At 31.5% G+C, this 27,185-nt stretch overlaps 2 protein-coding genes across 2 annotated transcripts; one reads left to right on the top strand and one right to left on the bottom strand.

The window, feature by feature from the left end:
- Positions 1-15,161: 15,161 nt before the first annotated feature.
- Positions 15,162-16,865, bottom strand: LOC120260688 (APO protein 3, mitochondrial). Its single transcript, XM_039268229.1, has 2 exons — positions 16,363-16,865; positions 15,162-16,016 (listed from the first exon to the last, which is right to left on the bottom strand). The coding sequence occupies exons 1-2, from the start codon at positions 16,761-16,763 to the stop codon at positions 15,221-15,223; spliced, it is 1,197 nt and encodes a 398-aa protein (XP_039124163.1). The 5' UTR covers positions 16,764-16,865; the 3' UTR covers positions 15,162-15,220.
- Positions 16,866-20,266: 3,401 nt separating this feature from the next.
- Positions 20,267-21,337, top strand: LOC120259897. The gene has a single exon (XM_039267356.1). The coding sequence runs from the start codon at positions 20,267-20,269 to the stop codon at positions 21,335-21,337; it is 1,071 nt and encodes a 356-aa protein (XP_039123290.1).
- The last annotated feature ends 5,848 nt before the right edge of the window (positions 21,338-27,185 follow it).

Below are 27,185 nucleotides of genomic sequence, written 5' to 3'. Positions count from 1 at the left end.
TAATTTCCTCACATTTAGGATTAAAACAGTATGAGATTTTCACACATGTGGCGGAGGTATTGGCATGACATCCCATCCCAAAGCAACGAAAGAAATGGGTTAGTAAGCATATGATTCAAAAACTTTGTCAACGTCCTCTATATATGGCTATAGATATACAACAGGATATATTGCTCGATCATGGTGTGCACCTACCATATAAGAAAGGCTGCAAACCATTACATTTTCTTGATGGAACTCATTTGATGGGAAGATATGGTCGTATCCTCTTAGGCCCAACGGGTAAGGATGGTAATGAAGGAATTTTCCATTTAGCATTTGCCATTGTGGACAATGAGGCAAATGAGAATTAGGCATGGTTTATTTCAACTTTAGGTGATGCATTATACAGCGATGAGGACTATGAGAAAAACATTACATTCATATCGGATCAGTCGAAGGGACTTATCAATGCTTTTGCTAAGGTTTTTCCTCCATCTGCACATACATATTGTGTGAGACATTTACATGCAAACTTCCTCAATATCAACAGCAGGCTTGGTAAGGCATTAAAAGATGAGTGCTAGAGGTTGATTACTAAGGTCGCGTATGCGTGCACATCCACGGAATATGAAGAAGCTGTGAATGAGCTATCTACCACTTCATCATAAGTGCATCTTTGGTTGTTTAACAAATCAGAAGTAGCACATTAGTCTAATTACCTATTAAGAAGTCAGCGGTGGGGGTGAGATGTACTCTAACGTGGCTAAGTCATTCAATGCTTGGATCAAGGAGGCACGCCACCTCCCTATATGCAACATGGTTGACTCGATTAGGTGTGTTCATATTGGTTCTTCTAATTCGGGCATTATGTTTGTTTTTTTTAACTAAATAACAGTATTTAAGATCTATTGATTATTTATGGTGTATAGATGAAGATTTACGTTCTTTAAACTATAAATGTTATGTTCGTGTTTAGTTATTGATATAACTGTTTATAATATCATGTTCATATTTATAATTTTAATTTATTGATATTCATATGATTTGTCAATTAGTTTTAGATATTACTATACAATTACTTAAGTTCCGATTCATAAATAGCCTTTAATGTTGATGTTCAGGTTCAAACTGATGAACATGATGTGTGATCGCCAACAACACTATCACAAATGGGAGACTCACCTACGTCCAGAGATACACAAGAAGATTGAAGATAAAGTGGAAGAAAGTCGGTGTTTGATTGTAGGTCATTCTAACGAGGTGCAAGTTGAAGTGATAGACAATCAAAGCAACTCCGTCAACTTACACGATAGGACATGCTCTTGCAAATGTTGGGAAGTGTATGGCCTATTGTGTAAACATTCTTGTGTGGCCATCATGCAAACAGATGCCAATGTTCACCGGTTCGTTGACGACTATTACACTGTCAGCATGTACAATATAGTGTACGGTAACCCAATTTATCCTATCCCAGACCATAACAAACCAATGGACAATTGCAAAGATCTTCATCTTAGGCCACCTGTAACAAGGAAAAGGCCAGGGTGACCAAGGCGTCGAAGGATTGAGTCACAAACTTTTAACAAACAAGAGTTGCACTGTAGTCGTTGTAATGAAGTTGGCCACAATCGAGTTACATTCAATGAGGTCATTGCAGACTGATTGTTCAAACGCAACTATTTTGATATGAAATGCTATCTCTTTAGCCATTTTGTTATGATACTCGATGTACAGTGATGGCTATGTTAATCGAAGGTCAACTAACGGATATAAACAAAGACTTGCAAAACCGATCACTAGAAGTAATTAATACTCAGAACAAGATCATTATGTACATGAAATTGACAATATATAAAGGAAATTGACAATATATACAGGAAAGTGAGAATATATACAGAAAATTGAAAATCTTTATAAAACTTGACATTGTACAACCTAAATCAAATTTATGTATTAAACATTGACAAAAACTAAAGTAAATTGAGAATATGTGTAGAAATTCGATAATATCTATAGGAAATTGAAGACATATACAACAAATTGACATTGTATATTGGAAATTGAGATTATGGATAGAAAATTGAGAAACAGTCAATGACATTCATGTTTCAAATATTAATGTAAAAATAGTAAATTGGAAGTTCTAATTTTCATCCAACAAATTTTGCAGATGACATATAATGTATAATAGAAGTTCTGATTTTCATGTTTCAAACATTAATACAAAATATAAAATAGTACGACATATAAACTAGATAATTGTATTTCATTCCAACACATTTTCAAACCTCTTGGGTGGGTCAGTTGAGGTCTCAATTGTTCCAAATATGGATGGTGTGGGGGGATCTATGGCCATGTTACCTTTTGTTGTTTTAGATAATGTGCTTTAAACAGGATCCTCTTCTGGGACATGGGTGACACTGTCATTGTAGGTGGAAGTTCTTTTATATCATTAGTTCGGTAGAGGTGGGCACGGGCCGTCCGCGCAACCCGCCCGGCCCGTGCCCGGCTCGGAACCGCCCGCTGGTCACCTGAACCGGGCGGGCGGTTCGTGACTCGCAATCGCCCGTATTCTGAGGCGGGCCGGGTTACGGGTCAGCTCTCTCAACCCGTGGCCCGGCGGGTTGGCTCGCGGTTGGACCGGCGGGCCAACCCGCCGGGCCAAGCCCATGTAAGAAATAAACACTGTGCAACATGGTTTATTATTACTATTTAGTAAATGCATGTTGGTCATGGGATTTGAACCCATGACCTTAAACTTGGACAACAAAAACAAACCACTTGAGCTACTCTTTATTTTTTGACATCTATTAGAAAATTATATATAGATAGATATAGGATATGGATCAAAAATATTTTTACATATATATTTATTTTTATAAAAAAATTAAGAGACCATATAATAAATTAAAAAACTATATAAATCAATATGTAAAAATATCAAAGTATCAAAAAATAAATTTTTATAAATATTTTTTTAAAAAAATAATTATTTTGTTAATCGTCTTTTGGCTCATAAGCACTAATTCCTACACATGCACACTCTTAAATTCTCTTCAATAGGAGCGCTCTTATTTGTCACATATATATTAGATTATTTTGTTTCAATTTATAAAATAAAAAATTAAATTACAAAAAATTATTTTTAAATTATGTATATTAATTTATAAAAAAATATATTAGTAAAAAAGGAACATCTTTGAATAATAGTTAACACCATATTATTTTGATTAGTGACTTTTTTCAATGACAACATGATGAGCACAATAATAATCCTATAGTTAAAGACCAAATTGAAATCTAGAGGCAACCTAAACTATAATAAATAAATAAGTTGATGATAACTTTAATTTAAAATAAGAATACTACTTGATATGTAATTTTTGTTGAACTTAAAAAGTTGTGCTAATAATTTAATTTGATAGATAAACAAATAAAAATGTAACTTATTTTATCCTTTTTGAAATTATTTTTGATATTTCTTAAAAAAATTTTAGTTATTATAAATTATTTTAATTTTTTTGTTGTTTGGAATTAAATTTTTTTAAAAAAATTTGCAACTTCTTTATATTTATTTATTGTTTATATTTAAACATGGAAGATGTGTAGATCAATTGGTTAATGGGATAATTCCTATGGTGAAGGTCCTCGGTTCGAATCTCATCTTTGACCTTATTTTTGAAAGTTTATTCATTTCATTTCTAATAAAATATTATAATTTAATAATAAAATATTATTTAATATAATAAAAATGATAAAAAACCCGCTGGTCAAACGGGCTCGGCCCGGACCCAGCGGCATCGCTGATAAAGCGGGCGGGTCCGGTTCATTCTTTGAGTGAACCGGACCCGGGCTGTCGCTGGTCAACCCGGCCCGGCGGGGCTTTCTATCGTAGCACGGGCCGGTTCCGGGCCCGGTTAACCGGCCCGTGCCCACCTCTAGTTCCAGGCTTTTCCTTTTCAATTTGTGTATTATCCTCTTTTCTAGACAGGGGTGCGTAGTACGCCATTTGAGAAGATCCGCGTTGGGTAGAGAAGCCAATAGTATACCACATCACCGACTGGCAGTTCAAGTTTCTCGCCTTGTAGTATCAATTCCAAAAATCGCATTACATAAACAGGGCAATCCAAATTGCCTGCCGTTTACTGGGGATAATCATGCAAGTGCACAGGTAGGTATTCACCAGTGTCAATAAATCCAAGCTTTACTTTCAATAAATTGTCAAAAAGCAAGTGCTATATTTCAGAGAAGAAAATGGAGGCGTAAATCATAACAAATAACGGAAACATTGAGAGAATTAATTAAGTTTTAGGAGTAGCCATTGCAATCGCATCATTATCATAGACAAGGCTCGCAAGTGAGGAGTAATGACGATATTCCCGATTTTCTTTATCCAAAACAAGAAGGTGGTAATGCTTGTGTAGTATTATCGGCATAAGAACAACATCAACAGTTGTGTATACATCCAAGGGCGGTGCCACCAATTTATTCAATCCATCTTAGAATTAGGTCTCTTTGACACAACAAGCACCATTGGTCTGGTAATCATGGCTAATCGCTTAAACTGGGCAGGTAAGGTCTCAAAGAATCAAGTAGTATCAAGACAAATGTGTCAACAATGTCATCAGGAACCATATACTTCCCATCAACCAAAGCGTGAAGATAATCACGAATGGTATGGCCGAATTCATTGCTCCAAGCATATGTCACTGAGATGGTGGGGCAAGAAATTAAAGAAATCATTAATCATGTTTGTGAACAAACAAAAATACACACAACTCTTATACTAATCAGATGGACATTTTATTTATATAATTGAACAGAAACTGAAATAATTGAAACGCAAAGTATCATTTTCGTTAGGAGGCTACAAATATAGAGGAAACGACATAATTTGAACACTAAGCCAAAAAATAAACAAATTAAAACCTGTTAAACACTTACGCATCCATCCGATAATTGAGGAATATTGACAACATCATCTGTTGCATCTTTTGTCCAGTCGTGCAAAACCCTGAGGTCGCTTAGTTGGAGGGATGAAATCTGTTGGTACATCTGTCAGCTTCTCTATTTTATCTGTATCATCTACTTGTTTATTGTCTCTGTTGGCTGAAGCTACCCCATTTTTGAGGGATGTGAGTGACTCTACTACTCTCCCATGGCGTCTAATGTTTCATTGCCAACTACATTCACCTCAGATGGTGGTTTTGCATCATTCTTTTTACCTTTTCGAGAGGGGGCAAAATTTTTTGACTGGGCGGGTTCGGGTTCGGGTACAAGATGAGATGCAGCTGAAGCCTTCACAGCACGGGTGAGTGGCTTGGTATAAAATGTGCCCTCCACTGGTTCATTGGTATGAGGTTTATTCTGTCCTCGCTTTGTGGCATTATTTTTCAACCGTTTACTTTGGGGGGCATGTGTTAATTCTTCATGGGAAGGTTCAACATTAACCTTCAATTCTCCCTCTGTCTCAGGCAGCTTATCCTTTTCACAATTTATGCTAACTTTTTCCTCAAGTATGATGACTCTTTCTTTAAGTTCCTTGACTTCATTTAAGACCATATCTAGTTTCTTGTCATCATTAACCTTTCCTTAAGGTCTTGCAGTGGACAAACGGTAGCTACCCGTCCATTAAGGACTATCAGAACGGATATTTCGTCTACTTTTCTTCTGAGGGTGTCCTTCTCTACCAACTTCTTTTTCCTTTTTGGGTATTGTCTTCACCAATATTGATGACTGTATTGTTGTGGAGGATTCTACAACGGGTCTTCGTGTGGTCCTGCTGTCAAGTTTTCCACTGCCAATAAGGTCAACCTCGTACTCATTCTCTGGGACCAAGGCGAAAAACTAGTGGAAAATACCAAGCATTAGCAAATACCAACAATGACCCATATAAAATAAACAAGTATCCAACATATACAATACTAAAGTGATTTTATAAACACCAATTACTGATTATAAACAAAAACACAAACAGCTGAATGGTAACTCATTAAACATATGTGTTAATGTTATTTCCAACCACTAATTGAGGATCTCAACAAATTATACACAATATAAACACAAAGTTAAATAAAATAGCATTAATTTGGAAAATAAACAGTTGACACAATTTCTAAACATAATGAACAATAAAAAACTTACTTCCTATCCCTTCAGTGTCTCCATAAGGGCTTCAACACCAGATTGTTTCTTGAAACTATTTTCACCGTAGCCCAGGATGCGTGGTGATTTTCCGTGGTAGGTTCTCTTCCCAGTCCCAGTGACTTCATAAAACCAAAGATTAAGGGTAACTACACAACCCCTTAAGTACCCGGGACTTGATAACTTACCAGAATACCTATCATTCACTCGACTGGATGTGCCAAGTACATCTTCCATTACAAATCTATGCGTCACGTGCACCCATACATAATCACCAACTATGGACAAATCATCAACATAATGAGTTAACCATGCTAGTGCTGAACAACAAGTGGTCAGAAACAACAAGAATCCCATAATGTATATCAATAAAAGCTTAACAAAATTTTCCTCGACCTTATGATCTTTCTTAAGGACCAAGCCCTGTAATACCCTCACCAAACAATCCTTGTTTCTATCTACGCTTTTTGTGAAGTATTCCTCTTCTAGCCTGTAGTGTTCCTTCTTCCTCTTAAACTCTATAGCAATGTCTTCACACTTTAGGCCGAGTAAAAAGGAGACATCCTCAATCCTGAAATGTAAATGGCTCTCCCTAAGTTTAAATGTTCTCGTCCGCTCGTCAAACACGTGCATCAAAGAGTCTAGTGTACTGCGCTCTTGGACCATGGGTTCAATGTCCATTAGATGGCTAAACGGTGTTCACTTCAGTATATCCCAGTGCCTTCGCCTCATCTTGTCCCTCAATTCATGTATGGTGTCTACAAGTGGTGCTGAATAGTATTGTCCATTAACATGATTCCCAAAACCACTTGCCATAATGTGGCACTGCACAAACAAATCATTAAGTTAGTAAACATATTCATGTATAAGGTAGACAGCACAAGCACTGCATTCTAGACCAAAGTGAGGCTCACAACAATTCACGCCATACAGGTAAAGGATATATTTGGTGTCAACAGCATGACAAGATGCATTGATTCCATATATACACCAAAAATATATTGGTCAAATTAAATTTTCCAATTGAAATAATAGTAAATGCACTAATTCTCCAATTGAAATACTGAATTTTCCAATAGCTAAACAAAATTGTACATATATACACAATAATGATGAAAAACTGAATAGAGCAAACATCAAATGGGATTGTTTCAGAGTTTAAATCAAGACAAGAGAGAGTTAGTTGTGCATAGAATGGTATTATAAGATTTACTCTCCAGATGTACTACATTACTTGATTCTTCTCATAATCTATAACATTTCTCCATGGTGACAATCAATAACACCTTCAAGGATACAAAATTTGAATGTAAAACATTATAATTGAAAGAACATGTCTGGATTAAAAATAAAATTTGATTTATCTTATAACTATCTACAATATTTTCTATAACAGTCTATGAATCAAGACTAGCACTTCACTCACAATATTTGAACAAGAATGCAAGAAACTAATAATGTATCCGGAATACTTATCAAACTCACACACAAATTAAAGCATAACAACATGAATTCTTCCAATTGATAAGCAAAAGGGTTGCCGATTGGGTCTTATCGGGCATTGATCTTATCAAGTTTGGGGATAGGTCACTTCTCCTCTCTGTCACGTTGAAGCGTGGCTTCAATCACCGAAAGCAAGCTCTAGCACAGGGGAAACTCAAGTGTCTTTTTTTCGGGCGTGGATAGCAACAACTAAGGCCGGTGGAGAAGAAGATGAGCCCTAAGTTTCTTTCATTCCTTAGGATGGGCAACGACTTGACTAATCTGATGGCCCCAATGCTTTGAAATTGGATAATGCTTCAAGGGTAGTTTAGTAAATTCACACCCAATTTCACACCGTTAACAAACGGTTGGACTGAGAAGTTATGGCCATGATCATTGAGGGTGTTTTTGGGGATATGTCAAAATTAAGGGTTTCTTTATAGATATGGTGAAGTATGGGGGACTATTTGAACAATTTCTATTAATAATATTGTACTAAAATATGATTTTTTTTTAAAATCCGTTTCAAGTCTCTTTCTAATGGAAACGGATTAGAGATGGATATATTATAATATTTTATAATATTTAAACAAAATATTAATTTTTAAATCGGTTGCTAATCCCTTTCTATTAGAAATGGATTAGAAATGGCTATTTTATAATATTTAATAATATTGTACTTATAATATTTTATAATATTTAAACAAAATATTAATTTTTAAATCGGTTGCTAATCCCTTTCTATTAGAAATGGATTAGAAATGGCTATTTTATAATATTTAATAATATTGTACTAAAATATGTATTTTTAAATCCGTTTCAAATCCCTTTCTATTAAAAACTGACTAGAAATGGATAGTTATAATATTTATTAATATTTAAACAAAATATGAATTTTTAAATCCGTTTCTAGTCCCTTTCTATTAAAAACGGATTAGAAACGGATATTTTATAATTTTTAATAATATTATACTAAAATATGATTTTTTTTTTTTTAAATTCGTTTCAAGTTCCTTTCTATTAGAAACGGATTATAAACGGATTTTTTATAATATTTTATAATATTTAAACAAAATATGAATTTTTAAATCCGTTTTTAGCCCTTTCTATTAACAACGAATTAGAAATGGATAATTAATAATGCTTTAATAAATTATATTTTGAAGTTGTCGTTTCTAATCCATTGTTATTAGTAACACGTTAAAAACAACTAAGCCTTCCATTTTTAAATTTGAAAGGGATTTTTATTCCTTTTCAATTCGGTTGTAATTAAAAACGTAGTAAATTCCATTTCTAACTTTGTGTTTCTAATTTTGCATTTTCTTGTAGTGTCAGTTTTGCCAATTTATTTTCATCATATTTTTGTTATATGATAATATAAATTATACAAAATAGATGGTTAAATATCTTGTTTTGTGCTTATTGGCATTGAACACATTAAATAAAAAGTTGTAAGTACATTTTTTAAGGCAAATTTCAAACATCATTAATGATTGTTAATTTTTGGATAAAATTTTCAAAAACCTTCCTTAATTTTAAATTTTTCAGACGGATTTGAAAAAAAGCCTCTAATTATTTAATTTTTGAAGCAAATTTTAAAATGACATTCTTGTAAATTTCCTTTATTAAATAAACCTCTTTATACTTCAACATCTAGTTTTTTTTAATTAAGCCTTTTTTCTAAAGGAAATTTTCTCCTGAACCACTTTAAAAAATAATAATTTAAATAAAAAACAATAAGTTAATATTTGAATAGATCACTTAAGTATAGTCTTGTTTCAATTTAGTAATCAAACTTTAATTTGCATTGAATGGGTCACTCATCTTCAATTTTGTTTCACTTGAAGGTCACTTGAAGGATTCAAGAATCAAATTGCTGGAGTGGGCGTTGAAAAATCCTTGTCAACCCCCCTTTGACACGTTATCCATCCTCTTTGGCTTGTCCATTTCACCCAACTTGTCCATTGTAGCTAGATACAGCAACACCAACAACCATATCATCCATCTTAGTTAGTTAATGTGGCATCTAGCTAGATATATCAATTTTTATGGCTATCATCACATCGGCAGTCGCTTCATCCATCCTTGCTAGCTGACGTAGCATCTAGCTAGATATATCAATTAATACGGAGGTCACCACATCAACAACCATGTCATCTATAGTTAGCGTGGCATCTGACTACATATATCAATTTTATGACTATCTCCATATACATGGTATCTAGCTACATAAATCAATTTTAGGGTTGCCTCCATGTCAGTAGCCTCGTCAAGCATCCTCCCTAGCTAACATGGCATTTACCTAAATATATTAATTTTTAGGTATAATACCCGAATTGGTCCCTCTACTTCTCTTTCTCTTCTCTTTTGGTCCCTTTACTTAGAAATGCTCCCAACTAATCTCTTTACTCTTGAAAATAGATCCACTTAGTTACTCCTAATTAATTACAAAAAATATAAGCTTAATTACTCCTAATAAGAATCTAATTAAAATAATTAAATAATTTAAAATAAAACATGTATTATATCTAGATGTCATTCAAATGGTTGATTTTTACTATAAAATTTACCAAAAACTTAATGGTCATTGAATCGTCCAGGCATCCCAAACCTTTTGCTTGCGGGTGATTTTTTTTATTTGTTCAAATACAAGAAATTATTTTATCATGTAGGTTTTTTATTCTTTAATTTGTATTGGTAATTGAAAGCATGTGATTTTTTTTATATATATTATTAAAGTTTTTATTTTTTTAATTACAAATTATAATAGGTGTAAGAGAAACTATTGATGTACATTTCACAAAAAAAAAAAATTACGGAAAGGCAATTATCATCCATCCCTAAAGGTGAAACTCCTTTCCCTAATCTTGAAATTTTAATCATCTAAGAGATCAACTATTGATGCAACTTCAATGAATTAAATTAATTTGTGTGAAAATTGAATACTATATTTTTTTTATTGGCCCCTCCTCCTAAAAAAATTTTTTGGCTCCACCCCTAGAGTCAATGTTGTAAAATTATGAAGTTCATCACGTAAAAAAGACATACTAAAAAATGTTTGAAAAGGAAATATATACTTTATATAGTATTTGGATTCAAAAGTAGAAGGGAAAATAAGGGGAGGGAAGGGAAGGGAAAGCAAGGGAAAGAAAAGAAAGGGTTCAACCCTTGTTTGGATAGACAAATTTTATGGAGGGAAGGGAAATGAGAGTTTTTTAATAAACCTTGTTTCTTTAAGGAAGGGAATGGAAAAGATATATAATAATATGATTTACCAATTATACCCTTATTATTAAATAAAAAATTACTTATTTCTATTTAAACACATGCATTATAAATATCTCAAATAAATTCACACTTTAAGTAAATTTTTTTAATAAATATTAAAATTATTACAATTATCATTATAATTTTGATTTTTTTATACTTTAATTTTTCCCCTTCTCAAATACTACCATTTATTTTTCCTTTGAAAATATATCATATATTATTGTCTTGTATAGGACAAAATAAAATATTGCTATTTGCATCATTACAATGGACTGATGCTTGATTAGGTCTTCTAAAATATAAAATAATTAAATTAACATAAAACAAAAAAGAAATACATAAAAACAAGAATATGTGATGGGTGTCATGTGAATATTTGATTAAAATAAAATTAGATTGAAATAAGCGAAAGAAGAAACTTATGAAGTGACGTTATATAATTAATTTTAAAAGTAAAAGTATTAAGGTCTTTTAAAATATTTTAAAATTTTGAGGTTCTCCCTCCCCGGCACCCCCTATCAAGAGGCTATAAAAAGTGAGGTTTCGAATGTCAGAGTTAACCCTTCTTTTCCCTTCGTTAAATTTCAAAATATCTATCCAAATGAGGGAATGGCTCACTCTGATCCTCCAAAACCCTCCCTTTACTTTATATTCCCTTGATGTCCCTCATTTTCGGACTATATAGAGAAGGTTATTTGATCAATTTTATTTGAGTTGGTAATTTATTTTTAAATATTCACTTGCTCTATATCTAATTGGCAAAGGTGTACAAATGTAAAAGTAATTAAAAATAAATAAATAAATAAATAATTTTTGACATGCAAGTAATTTGAATATTATAAAAGTATACATACAGTAAAATAACAAGTGCATATCATTCAGAGTAGAATTTTATGATATTAGATTTTGTTTTATTTTGAAATATTAAATTAGTTCATTGATTAGTTAATTAATAATGTTTCTCTTGACAAAATTGGGTTAGATTATACAGTGCAACTTTCAAGGTCTTTTATTCAATATAGATTGTGTGATTGGTGACATTTTACATGACTTCCACTAATTCATTGATTTTTTTATTAACAGTTCACTACTTATCACAATCAATAATTTTCATTCAAAATGTAATTCAAATCAATTTGCCATATTAAGATTATAAATTATTAAATGTAAAATATATTAAGTTTTTGGGATAATAAAATAAAATAAAAATTTTTGGAGAATATTTAAATTATTTAGTTATGGACAAAAATAAAAAGAAAATTATGTATTTTATTAATAAATCAACTATTAATTTTATCGTTATTAATTTTGGTAAGAACAAAGTTTAGTTCCAGGGGTAATATTAATAGTAATTTAAAATTTCTAAAAGTGAAATATTATCAAGAAACAAGATAATCAGATTATCATCAAAATAGTAGTTTATCTTGGATTGATAGTGATTTTAATTTGAACTAAAATTTTTAGACAATTTTTTCTTCAACTTTCTAATATAATTTTTAATGAAAATAGGTGAGAAACAATTAATTATCAGTTAAAAATGAACAAAATTTTCTTCATCCTTACAATTTTCCCTTGTCGTTGTATGTTTTATACAATTTTGTCCTCAACTAATAGTAGTTACGGATCAGCATATAATTTTCTTTTATTCATATATAGGTTCATTTTTCGATTAAATATTCTATTGGGTATATTTGGTAATGAGTGGATAGTTTTTTTTTTAATAATTAAGGTTTACTTATCATTGTGAATTTATATTTTGTAAATTTTATTACTTGTTTTATACCTTATTCATTAATTATGGGTATTGACTCAGTTATGGTTGATACATATTAATTTTGATTCATATTTTTAATTATTTCTCTCTAAAATTACAATATACTTTTAATTTAAGTTTGCTAAAAAATTTTAAGTTCAGAAGTATTTTAAGAGTTTATATTATAAATCAAAATTCATCCCAACAAAATGGAAATATTATATTTAAAATTGATATTCAAAATACTAAAATATGTAGTTAATTAATGCAAAACAGGTTGATAGCTAAACCTATTTAATAGTATGTATTTATATAAAAAAAAATGTTTTAAATAAACTGCAATAAGAAAGACATGCATTCTCATATGCAGTGTGAAATTGACCATGCTTGGATTATCAATGCAAGCGGAATAAAACAGTTTGATATTAGTGTTAGAACTGGATCCATGGATCTAGGAAAAATTAGGTGGATTAAGTGGACAATGGTTGGTAGGGTTTTTATAACACTTATAAGTTATAAATTAACAATTTTTTTAAAAAATAATTATTGTAAGAGTATTCTTTTAATGATTAGTGAAATTGACCATGTTATTTGCATCCAATGATGCAGGTTTAATTAGCTATGGATAAGTGTTAAATTAAAAAAAATTTTAATGTCAGGGTAAATGTAAAAATAATAAAACATTATGTTTTATACATTTAAAAAATTATAAATAAAAGTTTTAGAATCTTATAAAAAGTAAAATTTTATTTTAAAATATGCTAAGTGGTAGCTAACATGGTAAGTTGTGTTATGTTAGTTATATAAAAATAATAAACTTTATTTTTAAGACTAGTGAAGTGACATGTATGATATATACAGTTATCACGTTATTGAAGTAATATCAGTTTAAACAAGTTTAAATATACAAAATATTTGACCAAAATGCATATATGCACCAAAGGGCTTGTAGCCTAGCGGTACTCCGAGTCCCCTCGTTTGGGAGAGATGCGAGTTCGATTTCCCTTGACCGCACTATCTAGTTTCAAAAAAGTAATAATTCCCCGCCCGTGTCCCTAAGAGTTAGTTATTGTCGCCCTACCTCAAAATAAATAAACAAATAAATAAATAAAATTAAAAAAAAAATAATATGCATACATGCTATTCCAAAGGATATGCACCAATGGTGCACTTAAGCCTCATAAGAAAGATTAAACTATCTTTTACATCTTCTCTCCACATGCATCTTCAAAACAAGTAAAATACATAATTTTTATTAAATTTGTAAATTGATTTTTAAAGTATATAAACAAGTAAAAATACCAAAGAAATATTGAAAATTACCTGCTTATATACGTATGTCTAAGCAAAGTTCTCTTTTGGACCTAACTAAAATATTTTTATTAATAAATTTTGATTATGAAATTCAGGTAAGGTTGCTAATGGAATTTCAACCTTCAGTAAATATTTTTATTTTTTATTTATTCCCACAGTTAATCAATCATATTTGCAATATGCGAAAAGATCTCTCTAGATTTGTATTCATAAACTAAATGATGGGTATTTTTAAATAAAAATTAAATAGTTTTAAAATATTAAAATTGTATGCTAAAGTGATTTTTATATGTAAAAAGTAATATGGCAAGAATTTCACTTAATTAGAGTCATATACCTAAAAAAAAATTAGTGCCCAGAATTTGGAGATTGAATTTACAAATATATATGTATATATTTATATATATTAAAAATGTGAATATTTTATAATATATACCAAAAGTTTATTTGGTCAATTTCCTTAAGCTATTAATTTATTATTTATATTTATTAATATTTATCAATATCTAATTCACAAGATGTAACCAAAAAAAATAAAGACATACAAGTGATCTTATAAATAACAATGCATATCATTTAAGTAGAATTGATCATATTTAATTTTGCATTTCTTTGACAAGTTAAGTGTTTTTATTTATTATATGTGTGTGATGCATCTAAGACTGGACACCATCATACAAGTGTTTTTTCCCATGTATATTATTTAAGTGTGTGCATTAGATTAAGTGTGTGTATTAGATTCTCCTTTTATTTTATTGTCTTTAAAAACTCAAATAGTATTCAAAGTATACTTAATACAGAACGTGGAATGGAGTTAATGTAGTTAGCGTTTTAATGTATCATTAATTTCAATTATATCCGTTGTTCAAATCATTTAGTTCACAATACAAATCTTTGATTCTGCAATTTATACATCTTATTATTATTTTTGGTATTATCATTGGTCAACATTATATATGTGGTATTGTTGAAGTTGAATGTTTAATTAAAAGTTTCTTTTCAAATGCGTACTATTTATTGTGGGTATTCTGTTAAGATTATTCACATTATTGGTCAGTGATATTACATTTGTTTGAAACTCCTTCCATGTATGATCACTATTCTTTCCTTGTATTTATGTGAATCAATGTGGCTTTGAGAGGGTGTATACATATTTATATCTAAAACATGACCTTTTTTTTACTGTCAAAGATAAACAACTTAACTAAGAAGAGCATTCTCAAAACAAATCACTTGTGTTTTAACCATCTTCAGCAAAACACAAACACACAAGAATCAAGCAACCAGATCATACTCATCAAGATCAGGAGAAACAACATCCAACCTCATCATACTCGCATACTGATCAGGAACAGGAGCTCCAGCCTGCACACAAAACTCAACAATGGCAGGAGCTTTACCGTAATACCTCTTCATCTCATTGGCCAATGCAGAACCATTTAAGTCCCTGACATGCCACACATAATTTGGCATTATCAAGTCATCAATTGTGGCCTCTTGCCATGCATGAAGACCGTCCCTAAACTGATGCTTTGCAGCTTTGCACATCCTCACCTTGTGTCCTTTTGGTCCTACTTGCACCTCAGTACAATAACCACAAGTTACGACGCTATATTTCTTCATCAGCTTCACTGCTCCTGATCTCATTTCAAACCAGGACTCGAGTGCCATTAAACTCAGCTCACATTTTGTCAATCCCACTTCAAATTTGAATTGCTCTTGTGGAGGATCAAGAGATTTGTCTTCATTATCAGGTTCAAAGTCTACAATCCTCCCTTCGATTGAATACACAGGCTTGGTTCTTCTTTTTGTTGGATAACCAGGAAGGTTGAGGCCTGCTTGGATACAGAGTTCAACAATGGCTGGCAGTCTTTGAATCCCAAATCTATCTTTGTGCCCAACTCTTGGCTTGCAAACTCTATCGTAAAGGTGGTAACAACATGGGAAGCCGACGACATCTCTGATCCCACCTCGCCCCCAAACATGGATACCATCCCTTGATCCACTTTTCCGGCCCTCACAACTCCTTATTTCATGGCCACAATGTCCAATGTGAACCTCTGGGCAAAACCTACAAGGCATCAAGAGTGTTCCATGAAGCTTTTGCGCAATCCAAAAATTACACAAGAAATGAAGCAAGTGTCCACTTTGTTGAGATAAAACATTTAGACATTGTTGGAATAAATTTGACATTTAGATATGCTGTATATGTTCACTATTCTTACTATTTAGAAAGAATAGGCATTATTATGGAGGATCCATCGTGTAAAAGTTTGGTTTATTCTAACTCTTCCTGATGTTTAATTTGAAGATGGACAATGATACTGTGTTATTCGCTATACATGTCCCACTAAATGGCACTTGTCAATTCTCACTAATATTATACAAGGCAAGTAGAATTGAAGAATTTAATTTACCTGCACTTCTTGACAGGAATGGCAGCCTCACCATCAATGAGCAAAGAGAGACTGTGAAGCAGTGATTCTCTTGCATGGTAGACTTGCTTGGCCACCTCAATGAGGTCAGGAACAAGAAGGCCATTCTCCGGTGGGAGCTCAAGCATCCGACAAGGATTTTCTTGCCGGATTCTCTTCTCTTCCTTGGCTCTTCTTATCAGTTCCTTCATGGGGGTTGGATATGGTTTTCTTTCCCCTTTCTTTCCAGGCCTAGGGACATCAGAGTAGACCAATTCCTCATCCTCACCTTCATTGTTCTTTTCATTGGAACTATAGAAAACAGTGAATTCACTTTGGAACTTCAAGAGTCTCTTCTTGTTGACGTACACCAAATTTTGCAAGAGTGACCTTCTAAGCAGCATCCCTCCGGCAAGCTGCCATAATTCTTACTTCATTTTCTCTATCTAAACAATCAAAGCTTTTATGCGGTGAATCATCAAAACTGCAAAGTACAGAATAACAAAGATTTGATAGATGATCAGAAAAAGCAAAGCTAAAAGGACATGAGAATGCTGAAGATTGGGCTATAAAAACATCTTTTTTGTGAGGCCTCGCTATGGAAGTTTTTAGTATCGCAAAATTCAGAAACAAATTCCATAAAATTTAGAAATCATCATATTATTATAAGTAGGAAGAATATTCAGACATGTTAAAATTCTCATTTGCCAAATGCCAACAGTTTCCTAAGAAACCAACAAGCTACCATTGGTCTCTAAGCCATTTCATCAAACATCTAGTGTGTGATGTTCAAAGAATGGACAGTTGATTTTGCAATGAAGACAATTCAAATATACCAAAAAATAACCATTGTTTTAGGTTATTGAATACATAAAGTAGGAGCCTAGGACTAATAATTAAATAAAAATAAAATAAAAAAAACAGATGACCAAATAACCACTGGTTTGTCAGCCATATCATCAAACATATAGTGCTCAGCATGCAAAGAACAAATAACTTATCTAATATTGAGGGCATATTTCACATCCAGAAAAATTAATAATTTTTTTAAGTTCTTGTATTTGCATAAACTTGGCATCTAGAACTAACAGTTAAAAATTATAGTATGATCAAGCAATCAGTGGTCTCTCAATCATTTGATCAAACATGTAGTGTGCAACATTCAAATAATATTCTCAGTCATTCCATCAAACAACAATTGTGCCAAATTTCAGAGGACAGACATTTGATCTTGCATTGACAATACATATAAATTCTTATTTCAGGTTTTTGGATTTATAAACTAGAATTATCATTCAACAAATTAAACAAAAATAAAGGAAAAAAAAAGTACCTCAAAACACAAGTTTCAAAGAAGATGAAGATATGGGCCATTAAATAATGAGTACCGATTAGTTCAAAGAATGAAATTACATAAATACCCTTAAACTTAATATCTAAAAAGGGAAACTTGACTATATACCCCTCAAAATAAACAAAATTACATATTTTTGGCCCAAAACATCATAATTGCATCTACACCCTTGAAAAATAAAATGAATTGCGGATATACCCCTGTTGTTAAATTTTAGAATAAAAATTAACTATATTACCTTAACTATGGTTAAAACATTGGTTAAAGTATGTAAAATGTCAAAAATACCCTTACACACCCTCACCCTCTCACCCAACCAACCCTAACTCACACTCACCATCCACACTGTCCAAGCCTCTCCAAACCCCCTCTCTCTCCGCCAACGGCCGCTCCAAGCCTCCTCCCTCTCTGCCGATGCCAACAACGGCTCCAAGCCTCCTCCCTCTCTGTCGACGACCGCGCATCCCGGAAATCTCTCTCCGTCGACGGCCGCACATCCTAGAAATCATAATACCCTCATGTGGTAAACTATGATCCAGCAGCAATCGGAGTAACAACAGGTGATAATCTCTTCCTATCTTTTCCTTTTCTTCTTTTTGTAAGCTTTTCAGCTTTCCTCCATTTGTAGAAACCCTTTTTGTTTCATCATTGAGAACCGTAAGCTGAAATCCAATAAGATTTGTCTCTGAAATCCTAATCTCTTGTATTTAATAAGAGTTTTTTTTTAAAATAGAAAAAGAAGAGAAATAGAAAACCAAACTAATGGTCTGATTGAATCGCTATATGTCCAAACTTCTCTGTCATTGCCATTGTGTGTGTTTTGCTTGAATTGTTATATTTACTTATTCAACTTTTTCCATGAATTTTAAGTTCACATGCATGCCTGTTGAATATATGCCATTAATAAATACTTATCTACCATTAAAGCACAACACTTGTGAGTACTCATAACAATAGTCATGTCAATTATCTTAAGTTAAGTATTCAAAATATACCCAAAACCTTACTGTTATCAAGATACCATTAATTATACTTCATATCTTATGCTAATAATAAGGTTAAGCTAAGTTGCTGCAACACCAGTTGCAAAGAGGAAAGGAGTGGAGCACGGTAACTCGGAGCAAGCAAAAGGGTTCCTTGTTTCAGGTCCACATTTCTTCCATCCTTTTAACTTTTCCACAATTCAATGGGGGTTTAATTTTTGGATTATAATTTAATTTTGTTCTTGTCTTTATTTTTTAAAGGAGAGATAGTTTTGGAAATTATATATAAGCTAACATTCAAATATGATGGATACTTCAAAGAAATTAAAGATGGTACAAGAATGAAATATCATTTGGGAAAACAAAAAAAAAACAATTACAGTGGATACGGATCTATACAACAAAATGAGTATGCCGGAGGATCTGTCGCAATTCTACAAATGGGGCATGAATGAAATACCTATATTTTGGAGTGTCACAAGAAAAAACAATCAGATGTTATTCAATGAAATTAGAAGAGAAGAAGATCTCATGAGCATGTTCAATGAATACAAAGACATAAAGAAGTGTCAAATTTATGTAACTTTGATGCAAATCATGAACTTAGAATCAAATGATATGAGAGACACTCCAAGAAGTGTTTCAAATGGCAACCCTATTGCAACCCTACCAAGTGTTGATGCAAATGAGGAAAACATCAATATGGCAAATGAAGAAGATTGTGTTGAAGATGTTGTCTTGGTTTTGCGAATTGAAAGTTAGACAAGTTATCATTCATTGTATAGTAGTGACTCAGATAACGAATCAGATGTTCATAAAGATGGCTTTGACAATGATAGTAACAATCCGAGTATGAAGATTGTTTCCTTGTTTGTAGATTGTTATCAATTTCAGAGAGCACTTGAACAATATTCGATCAACATGGAGTTTTCTATTAAGTACATCAAAAGCGACAAATCAAGAATGACGGCAAGGTGTGCTGATCATAAATGCTCATGGAGGATACATGTATCAATTGTTCGAGAGCAAGGTGTATTCCAAGTAAGAACAGTTATTTGTTGCTTATAATTAATTAACTTTCCATTGGACATCAAGTAACAATTAATATATGTTCATGTCATGTAGGTGAAAACAATGCAAGAAGAACACTCTTGTTGCTCAGTAAACAAATGTGGGAATAAGATGGCTACCCAACATTGGATTGCAAATAAAGTGTCTGATTGGCTTCGAAGGGAAGGTGATTTATCAACTGAGTTGAAAATAAGGCTAAATGAAAAATATAATGTGGATTGACCATATCATAGGGTTTGGAGAGGGAAAGAGGAAACGATGTCTACCATTCATGGCAATTAGGAGGAGTCACATATGAAAGATCACATATTTCAAGGATGAGTTGATGCAAAGGAATTCTGGAAGTATTGTGAAAATTGACAAAGAATCATTGGAGGGGAAATCACATTTCAAGAGGATATTCATATGCCTAAGACCATGCAGTACAGGATTTCTTTTGGGATGTAGACCTTTCTTAGGGCTTGATGGATCCCATTTGAAAGGCAAATACAAAGGTGTGATGGCTTCAGCTAGTGTTATAGATGGATATAATCAACTCTTTCCAGTTGCATATGGCATACTAGAGTCAGAAAATATTGAATCCTGGACATGGTTCTTGAATGGCTTATATGAGGCAATAGGTTTGCCTAATGGTTTGGTACTTGCATCTGATAGGCAGAAGGATCTTGAAGAAGCAATTTGCAGGGTTCATCCAGCTGTGGAGCATAGAGTAAGTGTGAAACACATGTATAAAAAATTTAAGAAGAAATTACGTGGAGAAAGTCTACGAAGAAGCGTTTGGGCAGCTGCAAGATCATATACAATTGGAGGTAACAATATAGCCATAAAAGACATCAAGTCAGTTAATATTAGAGCTTATAACTGGCTAGCAGACTTAGGGAAGAAACCGGAGATATGGAGTAGATCGCAATTTAGTACTGCTTGCATATGTAATTACATCACAAATAACATCTCTGAGTCTTTCAATGCATGGGTTGTAGAGGCTAGGGAAAGGCCTGTTTTGAATCTTCTTGACACAATAATACAGAAAATAATGGTGAATATGGACAAGAGGAGGAGAATGGCAACAAAATGGAAGGATAGTATTGTGCCACCTATGAAGAAATATGTAAGCAACATGTCCAAGGGATTGGCAGCATATGAGGTGCAACGGTCATCTGATTCAAAGGCTGAGGTCTCTTACAGAGGACATAGGTGTGAGGTTGTGTTGAATGACCGAACATGTAGTTGTACAAAATGGCAAGTTTCTGGAATCCCTTGTGTACATGCGTTAGTATTCATCCTCAGCATTAGAGGTGCAAAATGGGAAGAATATGTTGATTTATATTTTTCATCAGAAAAAATTAGGGTTGCCTATAGCTTGGAGATTGGTCCTATGCCCGACATCAACCAATGGACTACTAATAGTCAAGTGAATGCTTTACTTCCTCCATTGTCAAGAAGACCACCCGGTAGACCCAAGAAAAATAGGATAAGGGCTGCAGATGAGATAAAGTCTGGTAGACATAAATGTGCTAAATGTGGTGGATTTGGTCATCAAGAAAGATCATGTAAAGAACCAGAAGATTAAAGGGCATGGCAAACTCCAGAGGAAATAAATCCATCAACAAGCAATTATCGAGGAAGGTAAAAAAAATATCATCATTAGTCTTTTTTTTCCAATAAATTATTTATTGAGTTGCTAATGGAGATGAATCTTAATTTCAGAGGAAGGGGAAGGGAAAGGCCTACAACTACTCCAACAAATGATGAAATCCATGGTTAAGAGAATATTAAGGTATGAATTGTTCATATCGATAGTTTCTTTTCTTATTATATTTCTTTTCTTTTGATGCCTAAATTTCTTCATGGTCTTTATATTTGAAATAATATGTTTTTTGTAATTTTTGAAGGTTTGGAGATGTTGATGTACTAAACATCATTTTGTGAACATGTGAAGAAGTTGATGTACTAAACATCATTTTGTGAACATGTGGAGGTGTTGATGTATTTGCAAATATCATTTTGTGAACATATGGAGATGTTGTATTAGCAAATATTATTTTGTGAGCATGTGGACTTGTTGATGTATTAATATCAATTTATGAACATGTAGAGATGTTGATGTATTTGTAAGCTTGTGAACATATTAATATATTTGTAAATGTTTTTTTGAAGATATTGATATACTAAAATTCATTTTCTAAATATGTTGATTTTATGATAATTAAGGATGCATTTGTAAATGTGTTATAGGTGATATGTGGATATTGGATATGTGAATGTGTTATTTAAAGGTGCATTCATAATCCAAGTTTTTGTAATGATTAAAATTTGTTTAGATTATTTGGTTAGGTTTGATAAATAAATTTAATACAACTAAAATTTTGGGGTATATTTTAAAGTGCAAATAATAGTTTTTAAGTTAGAGTTTATATTTGTAATTTAAAAGTAATTTTTAATTATTTTAAATTTTAGATTTTTAAAGGGGGTATTTGTAAATTTATAATGAAAAAGTTTTCAGAGTATATATGCAAAGGGTATAACGGTCATTTTACATATTAGTTGTTCGTTAGTTGACAAAATTTTAACATCAGGGGTATATATACAATTATACATATTATTCAGGGGTATATATGTAATTATGTTTTATTCAATGGTATTTATGCAATTTTAAAAATATTCAAGGGTATACTTTCAAAAAACCCATCTAAAAATTGATTATGTAAAGGTATTTTAGTCATGAAGAAAATAATATTAAATATATTTTATAAAACGGATGATATAAAATAAAAGAAAATTGAAAGTGGGTAACTATCAATATGTCATTGTAAAAATCATGTTTATTTATTTTTCTTTATAAAATGTTTTTATTTATTCATATAAATTAGAAGTTAAATTTTATGAATTTTATCCTATCTTTTTATTTTTATCTTATTTATGTATTTATTTTATTTTATTTTTGAAGATGAAGAAGAAAAGAGATAAAGCATACTTGTATTTCTTTTTGAAAAAAAAAATGTTAGTTGACTTTTGGTCAAATCGGTAAACAAGCATAAAAAAAATTATAAGGTGTATAAACAAAATTTACACACACAGAGTTTTATGTAACATATATATATATATACACACACATATAAAGTTTATTTGATCAATTTCATTTTCAGGTAATAAGTTATTATCATTATTTTATATTCATTTTTTCTATACCTATTTGACAAAAGGTGTACAAATGCAAAACAATATAGAAAAACCGTAATGTACAAATAATTTGAGTGCTATCAAAATATATATGCAAACTATACCGTAGTTCATATATAAGAAAAAAAATTTGTAAATAACAAGTGCATATCATTCAAATTAAGATCTATGATATGTATTTTTTTAAAATTAATTAATTGGTAAGTTATGTGTGTCTTAGTTATCCAAGATCTCATCAATTGCATTAGTGGAGGGTGATCATTTTGTTACATCATTAACAAAAATGGGGAAGATAATACATTGCAACTTCAGAGAATTGTCTCAATGTAGATTATGTGATAGGGTATTATTTGTGTGGCTTCCACTAATTCATCTATTTTCCCCATCAATAACTGACTATTTATCACAATAATTTTTTTTTTCCAAATGCAAATATAACTCAAGTGAATTTTCCATATTAATTTTATAAATTATTAAATATAAAAAATGAAATATCTGATTTATTGAGCTGTTGGAGGATACTAGTTAACATTTTATTTTAAAAAACATATAAATTGCATGGTTATGGATAAAAATAAAAAGTAAATTATTTATTATATTAATTTATTAGTTACTAATTTTGTGTTTAGCAGTTCTATCAGTGGACCCGTTTGGATTGCGGAATAGGAATGGGAAGGGAGGAATGTGAAGAGAGGACGAATGGGAATAAAAATAGGGGCAAAGGGAGCATAATGAGATGAATTTGTTTGGTTGGAGGGAATGAGAGTTAGGAATAGGAAAAAGTAAGAGAGAGATAGGATAAAAATTACATTTATACCCTTTCGTGTAAATAGAATTATTTGTATAAAATAATAAATTGTATTTAATAATAAATATTTAACATTATTTATTATTAAATTTTTTGAATATAATTATTTACTTTAATTTATTATAATTAAATATTTAAACTTAATATAGTTAATTCACATATTTAATTAATATATTTAATTATAATAATTAAAATAGTTATAGTTAAAAAATAATGATGTTTAAATTATTTTATTATGTTAATCAATATGTAAATATGTTATTATAATTTAAATTATTATACTTAATCATTTGAAGTAAAAATTTTTTTATTAACATATAATTAATTAACAAAAATAAAAAATTGACTTATAAAATAATTTAAATATCATTATTCTTTAATTATTAATTATTTTAAATTAATATAATTAAATTTATTAATTAATTATATTAATTAAATGTAAAGATAGAAGTATTATGGGTATTACACCTTATTACCCCTCTCATGAATCCCATTACCCTCGAATCCCCTCCAACGATTCATCAAAGCAATGGGACTCCCATTACCCTAACCCAAACATGGGAGTGGGATGCATAGGTGCTTGTGATTCCCACTCCCAAGGATCAAATCCAGGATCTAAACGCCCTCGATGGATTGTACAGTGAATATTATGTCGAGATTGAGCATGGGATCCCCATCCCTTAAAGCAACGCTCATCCCACTGTTTTTAATTGAACATTTTTTCCTTAAGAGTTCAATAAAATTAATTAAAAATGCTTAAAAAATAAAAATATAGTTATAATTTTAAACATTATAAAAAAAGAAACTAAAATATTCAAAAGCAATTTTAAAAATATTAAAAATAGACTTATATTTTAAATTAAGTTAGCTTCGAAAACAAAAACTTATATTTGTTTACATCTAATACTAAAGTTTTAAAATGAATAGATGATTTTACACCTTCCAAATAAAAAAGCCTTAATATTGTTAATGGTTTTTTTCTCATTGATAGGTGAAATGACGTATTCTGAAAACAAATAGAAAAATGATCCCTCTTGCTCAAACATGTAATAGCATTAGGGTTTTTTTTGGAAATTTTTTTTATTTATTCCTCCAGGCTGCAGTTAATTAATCAATTATATTTGCAATATATGCAAAGATCTCTTTAGTTTTGTATTTGTAACTCTAAGTGATGGGCATTTTTCAAATAAAAATTAAACAATTTTTAAATATTAAAATTGTATGCTAAAGTTATATTCAATTATAAAAAATAATACTGTATGAATTTCACTTAATTATAGCCACATATCCAAGAAAAAGTATTGCTCGAGAATTTGGAGATTGAATATATATATATATATATATATATATTAAAAAAATAGTATCATGTGAATATTATATTATATATCAAAGTCAATTTTCATAAGCTATTAATTTATTATTTATATTTCTTATTATTTATCTATTTTTAATTGATGAAATGTATACAATAAAAAAAATATCAATGACAAATAAGTAATCTTATAAATGAAAAATGCATACCATTTGAAGTAGAATTTATGATGTATAATTCTGTATTGTTTTAACAAATTAAATGCATTTATTTATTTATTTATTTATTTTGTGTGTGTGATGCATCTAAGTCACTACCACATATATTTTGTTACACCATTCATAAAATTGTGATTGTTGCGTTACAATTTTTGAAGTATTTTTTTCTCATGTATAGTGTGTGATTCAATGTATTATTGTATTATTTCCATCAATTCTTTATATATGGGTGTTTTTTAATAAAATTATTCTTTTCTCTAAGAGTAATGCTATACAAAGCGAAGCAACCACACGAACCAGCCACACGACTGATGTGGCTGGTGACGTGGCTGCTTCGCTTTAAATTTTTTTTATTTTTTTATTTTTTTAAATTAAAAAAATAAACATGAAACGCAAAAAGAGGAAAAAGTCCTCTTTCTCTCTCTCTCGTCTTCGTTCTCTCCTGCAACCCAACTCCTGGCTCCGTTTCCCTCTCTCCTGCATCGCTCTCCCGGCCACCGTTTTCCTCTCTCTTGAGGCACAAGTCCCCGGCAGCCACACGAACCAGTCCAACACCCTTGCTCCAGCCCACTCCCGACACCGCTCCCGATGCTGCTCCCGGCGCCACTTCACCCAGCTCCCGGTGCTGTTTCCCTCTCTCCTGCATCGCTTTCTCGGCCGCCGTTTTTCTCTCTTTTGCAGCACGAGTCCCCGGCAGCCACACGAACCAGTCCAGCACCCTCGCTCCAGCCCGGTCCCGACACTGCTCTCGACGCTACTCCCGACGCTGCTTCCCTCTCTCCTACACCCCCCCTCCCGACACCTCTTCCCTCTCTCTTGTGGCACGAGTCCCCGGTAACCGCACCCCTCTGTCCAGCACCCGTGCTCCCGGCCGCAACACCCCCGCTGTGAGAATCTCACAAAGGTATGTTTTTTTTTTTTTTTGTTAATTGAGATGGATATTTATGAAAGATTATAGATGGATATTTTTGTGGTCCAGTTGATAGAACCAATTAATTTTGCATGAATTGTAGTCCTTGAACTTTTCCCTTGACAATGAGACTCTGTGTTAGTGCCAATGCCACTAAGTGAGACAGCTTTCAATCAAGACATTCATCAATACCTTCACAGACTAGGGCCAAGGAAAAGAAAACCAAAACTTAAACTAGGTTGACAGACACAAACCTGTTATTTTCCATATTTTCTGATTTTCAGTTTTCATTATTTAAGTTTAGGGTTAGAGTAACAGTTTGACTCTTGACTTAATTGAGTTCTAAGTCCAAATCCCACAAAGGTATGTTTTTTTTTTTGTTTTTTTGTTAATTGAGATGGATATTTATGAAAGATTATAGAAATTTATTGTTGTAATTTGGATTTATTTTTATTAATTTTTCTTGAGATGGATATTAGTCCGATTAGTGAGGATTGGACATTTATGTTGAGTTAATTGGAGTAGAGGTTCTTGATTTAAGCATCATTATATTTGTTTGGGTTTAACATTGATTGTTCTTGAATTTGTTTATGATTTAAATTAAAAAAAAAAAGAATGTTTGATTATTTGTATGTGTATGTGCTATGCTACTAAATTTCTTTTGTTTTTATAGAATTAACATTTTTGTTTTATTGTGTTTTCTTTTGGTTTCATTACTAAGTTAGGAAGATTAAATTTCCAGGAATTTTTGTATTTGTATGAATGATCCAATGAAAGGTTTTGTTTAGACATATACTTAAAGATTTGTTTCATGTTTTCTAAACATTTGTCTAATTTGTGTTTAGACATATACCTAAAGCAAGAACATGGAAGAAGTGGCACTTGGGTGTTCTGAGCAAGGAAAAGATAATGTAGAAGTTGGATGTTTAAGTTATGAAGAACATGCCAGAGAAAAACCGGTAGATTTGGATTTAGTTGAAAGTATTGTGC

Source organism: Dioscorea cayenensis, chromosome 5 (assembly GCF_009730915.1).
Source record: "Dioscorea cayenensis subsp. rotundata cultivar TDr96_F1 chromosome 5, TDr96_F1_v2_PseudoChromosome.rev07_lg8_w22 25.fasta, whole genome shotgun sequence".
NCBI lineage: Eukaryota > Viridiplantae > Streptophyta > Magnoliopsida > Dioscoreales > Dioscoreaceae > Dioscorea > Dioscorea cayenensis.
Note: the sequence above shows the minus strand (reverse complement) of the source record. Positions and strands in the feature narration are given on the sequence as shown.

What these genes read in the sequence shown, in the direction of transcription:
- LOC120259897 (XM_039267356.1), top strand. Translation starts at nt 20,267, where the DNA reads ATGGCTTCAGCTAGTGTTATAGATGGATATAATCAACTCTTTCCAGTT.
- LOC120260688 (XM_039268229.1), bottom strand. Translation starts at nt 16,763, where the DNA reads ATGCTGCTTAGAAGGTCACTCTTGCAAAATTTGGTGTACGTCAACAAG. An exon ending in ATTCCTGTCAAGAAGTGCAG is followed by an intron (nt 16,017 to 16,362) that starts GTAAATTAAATT and finishes GATGCCTTGTAG; the next exon opens with GTTTTGCCCAGAGGTTCACA.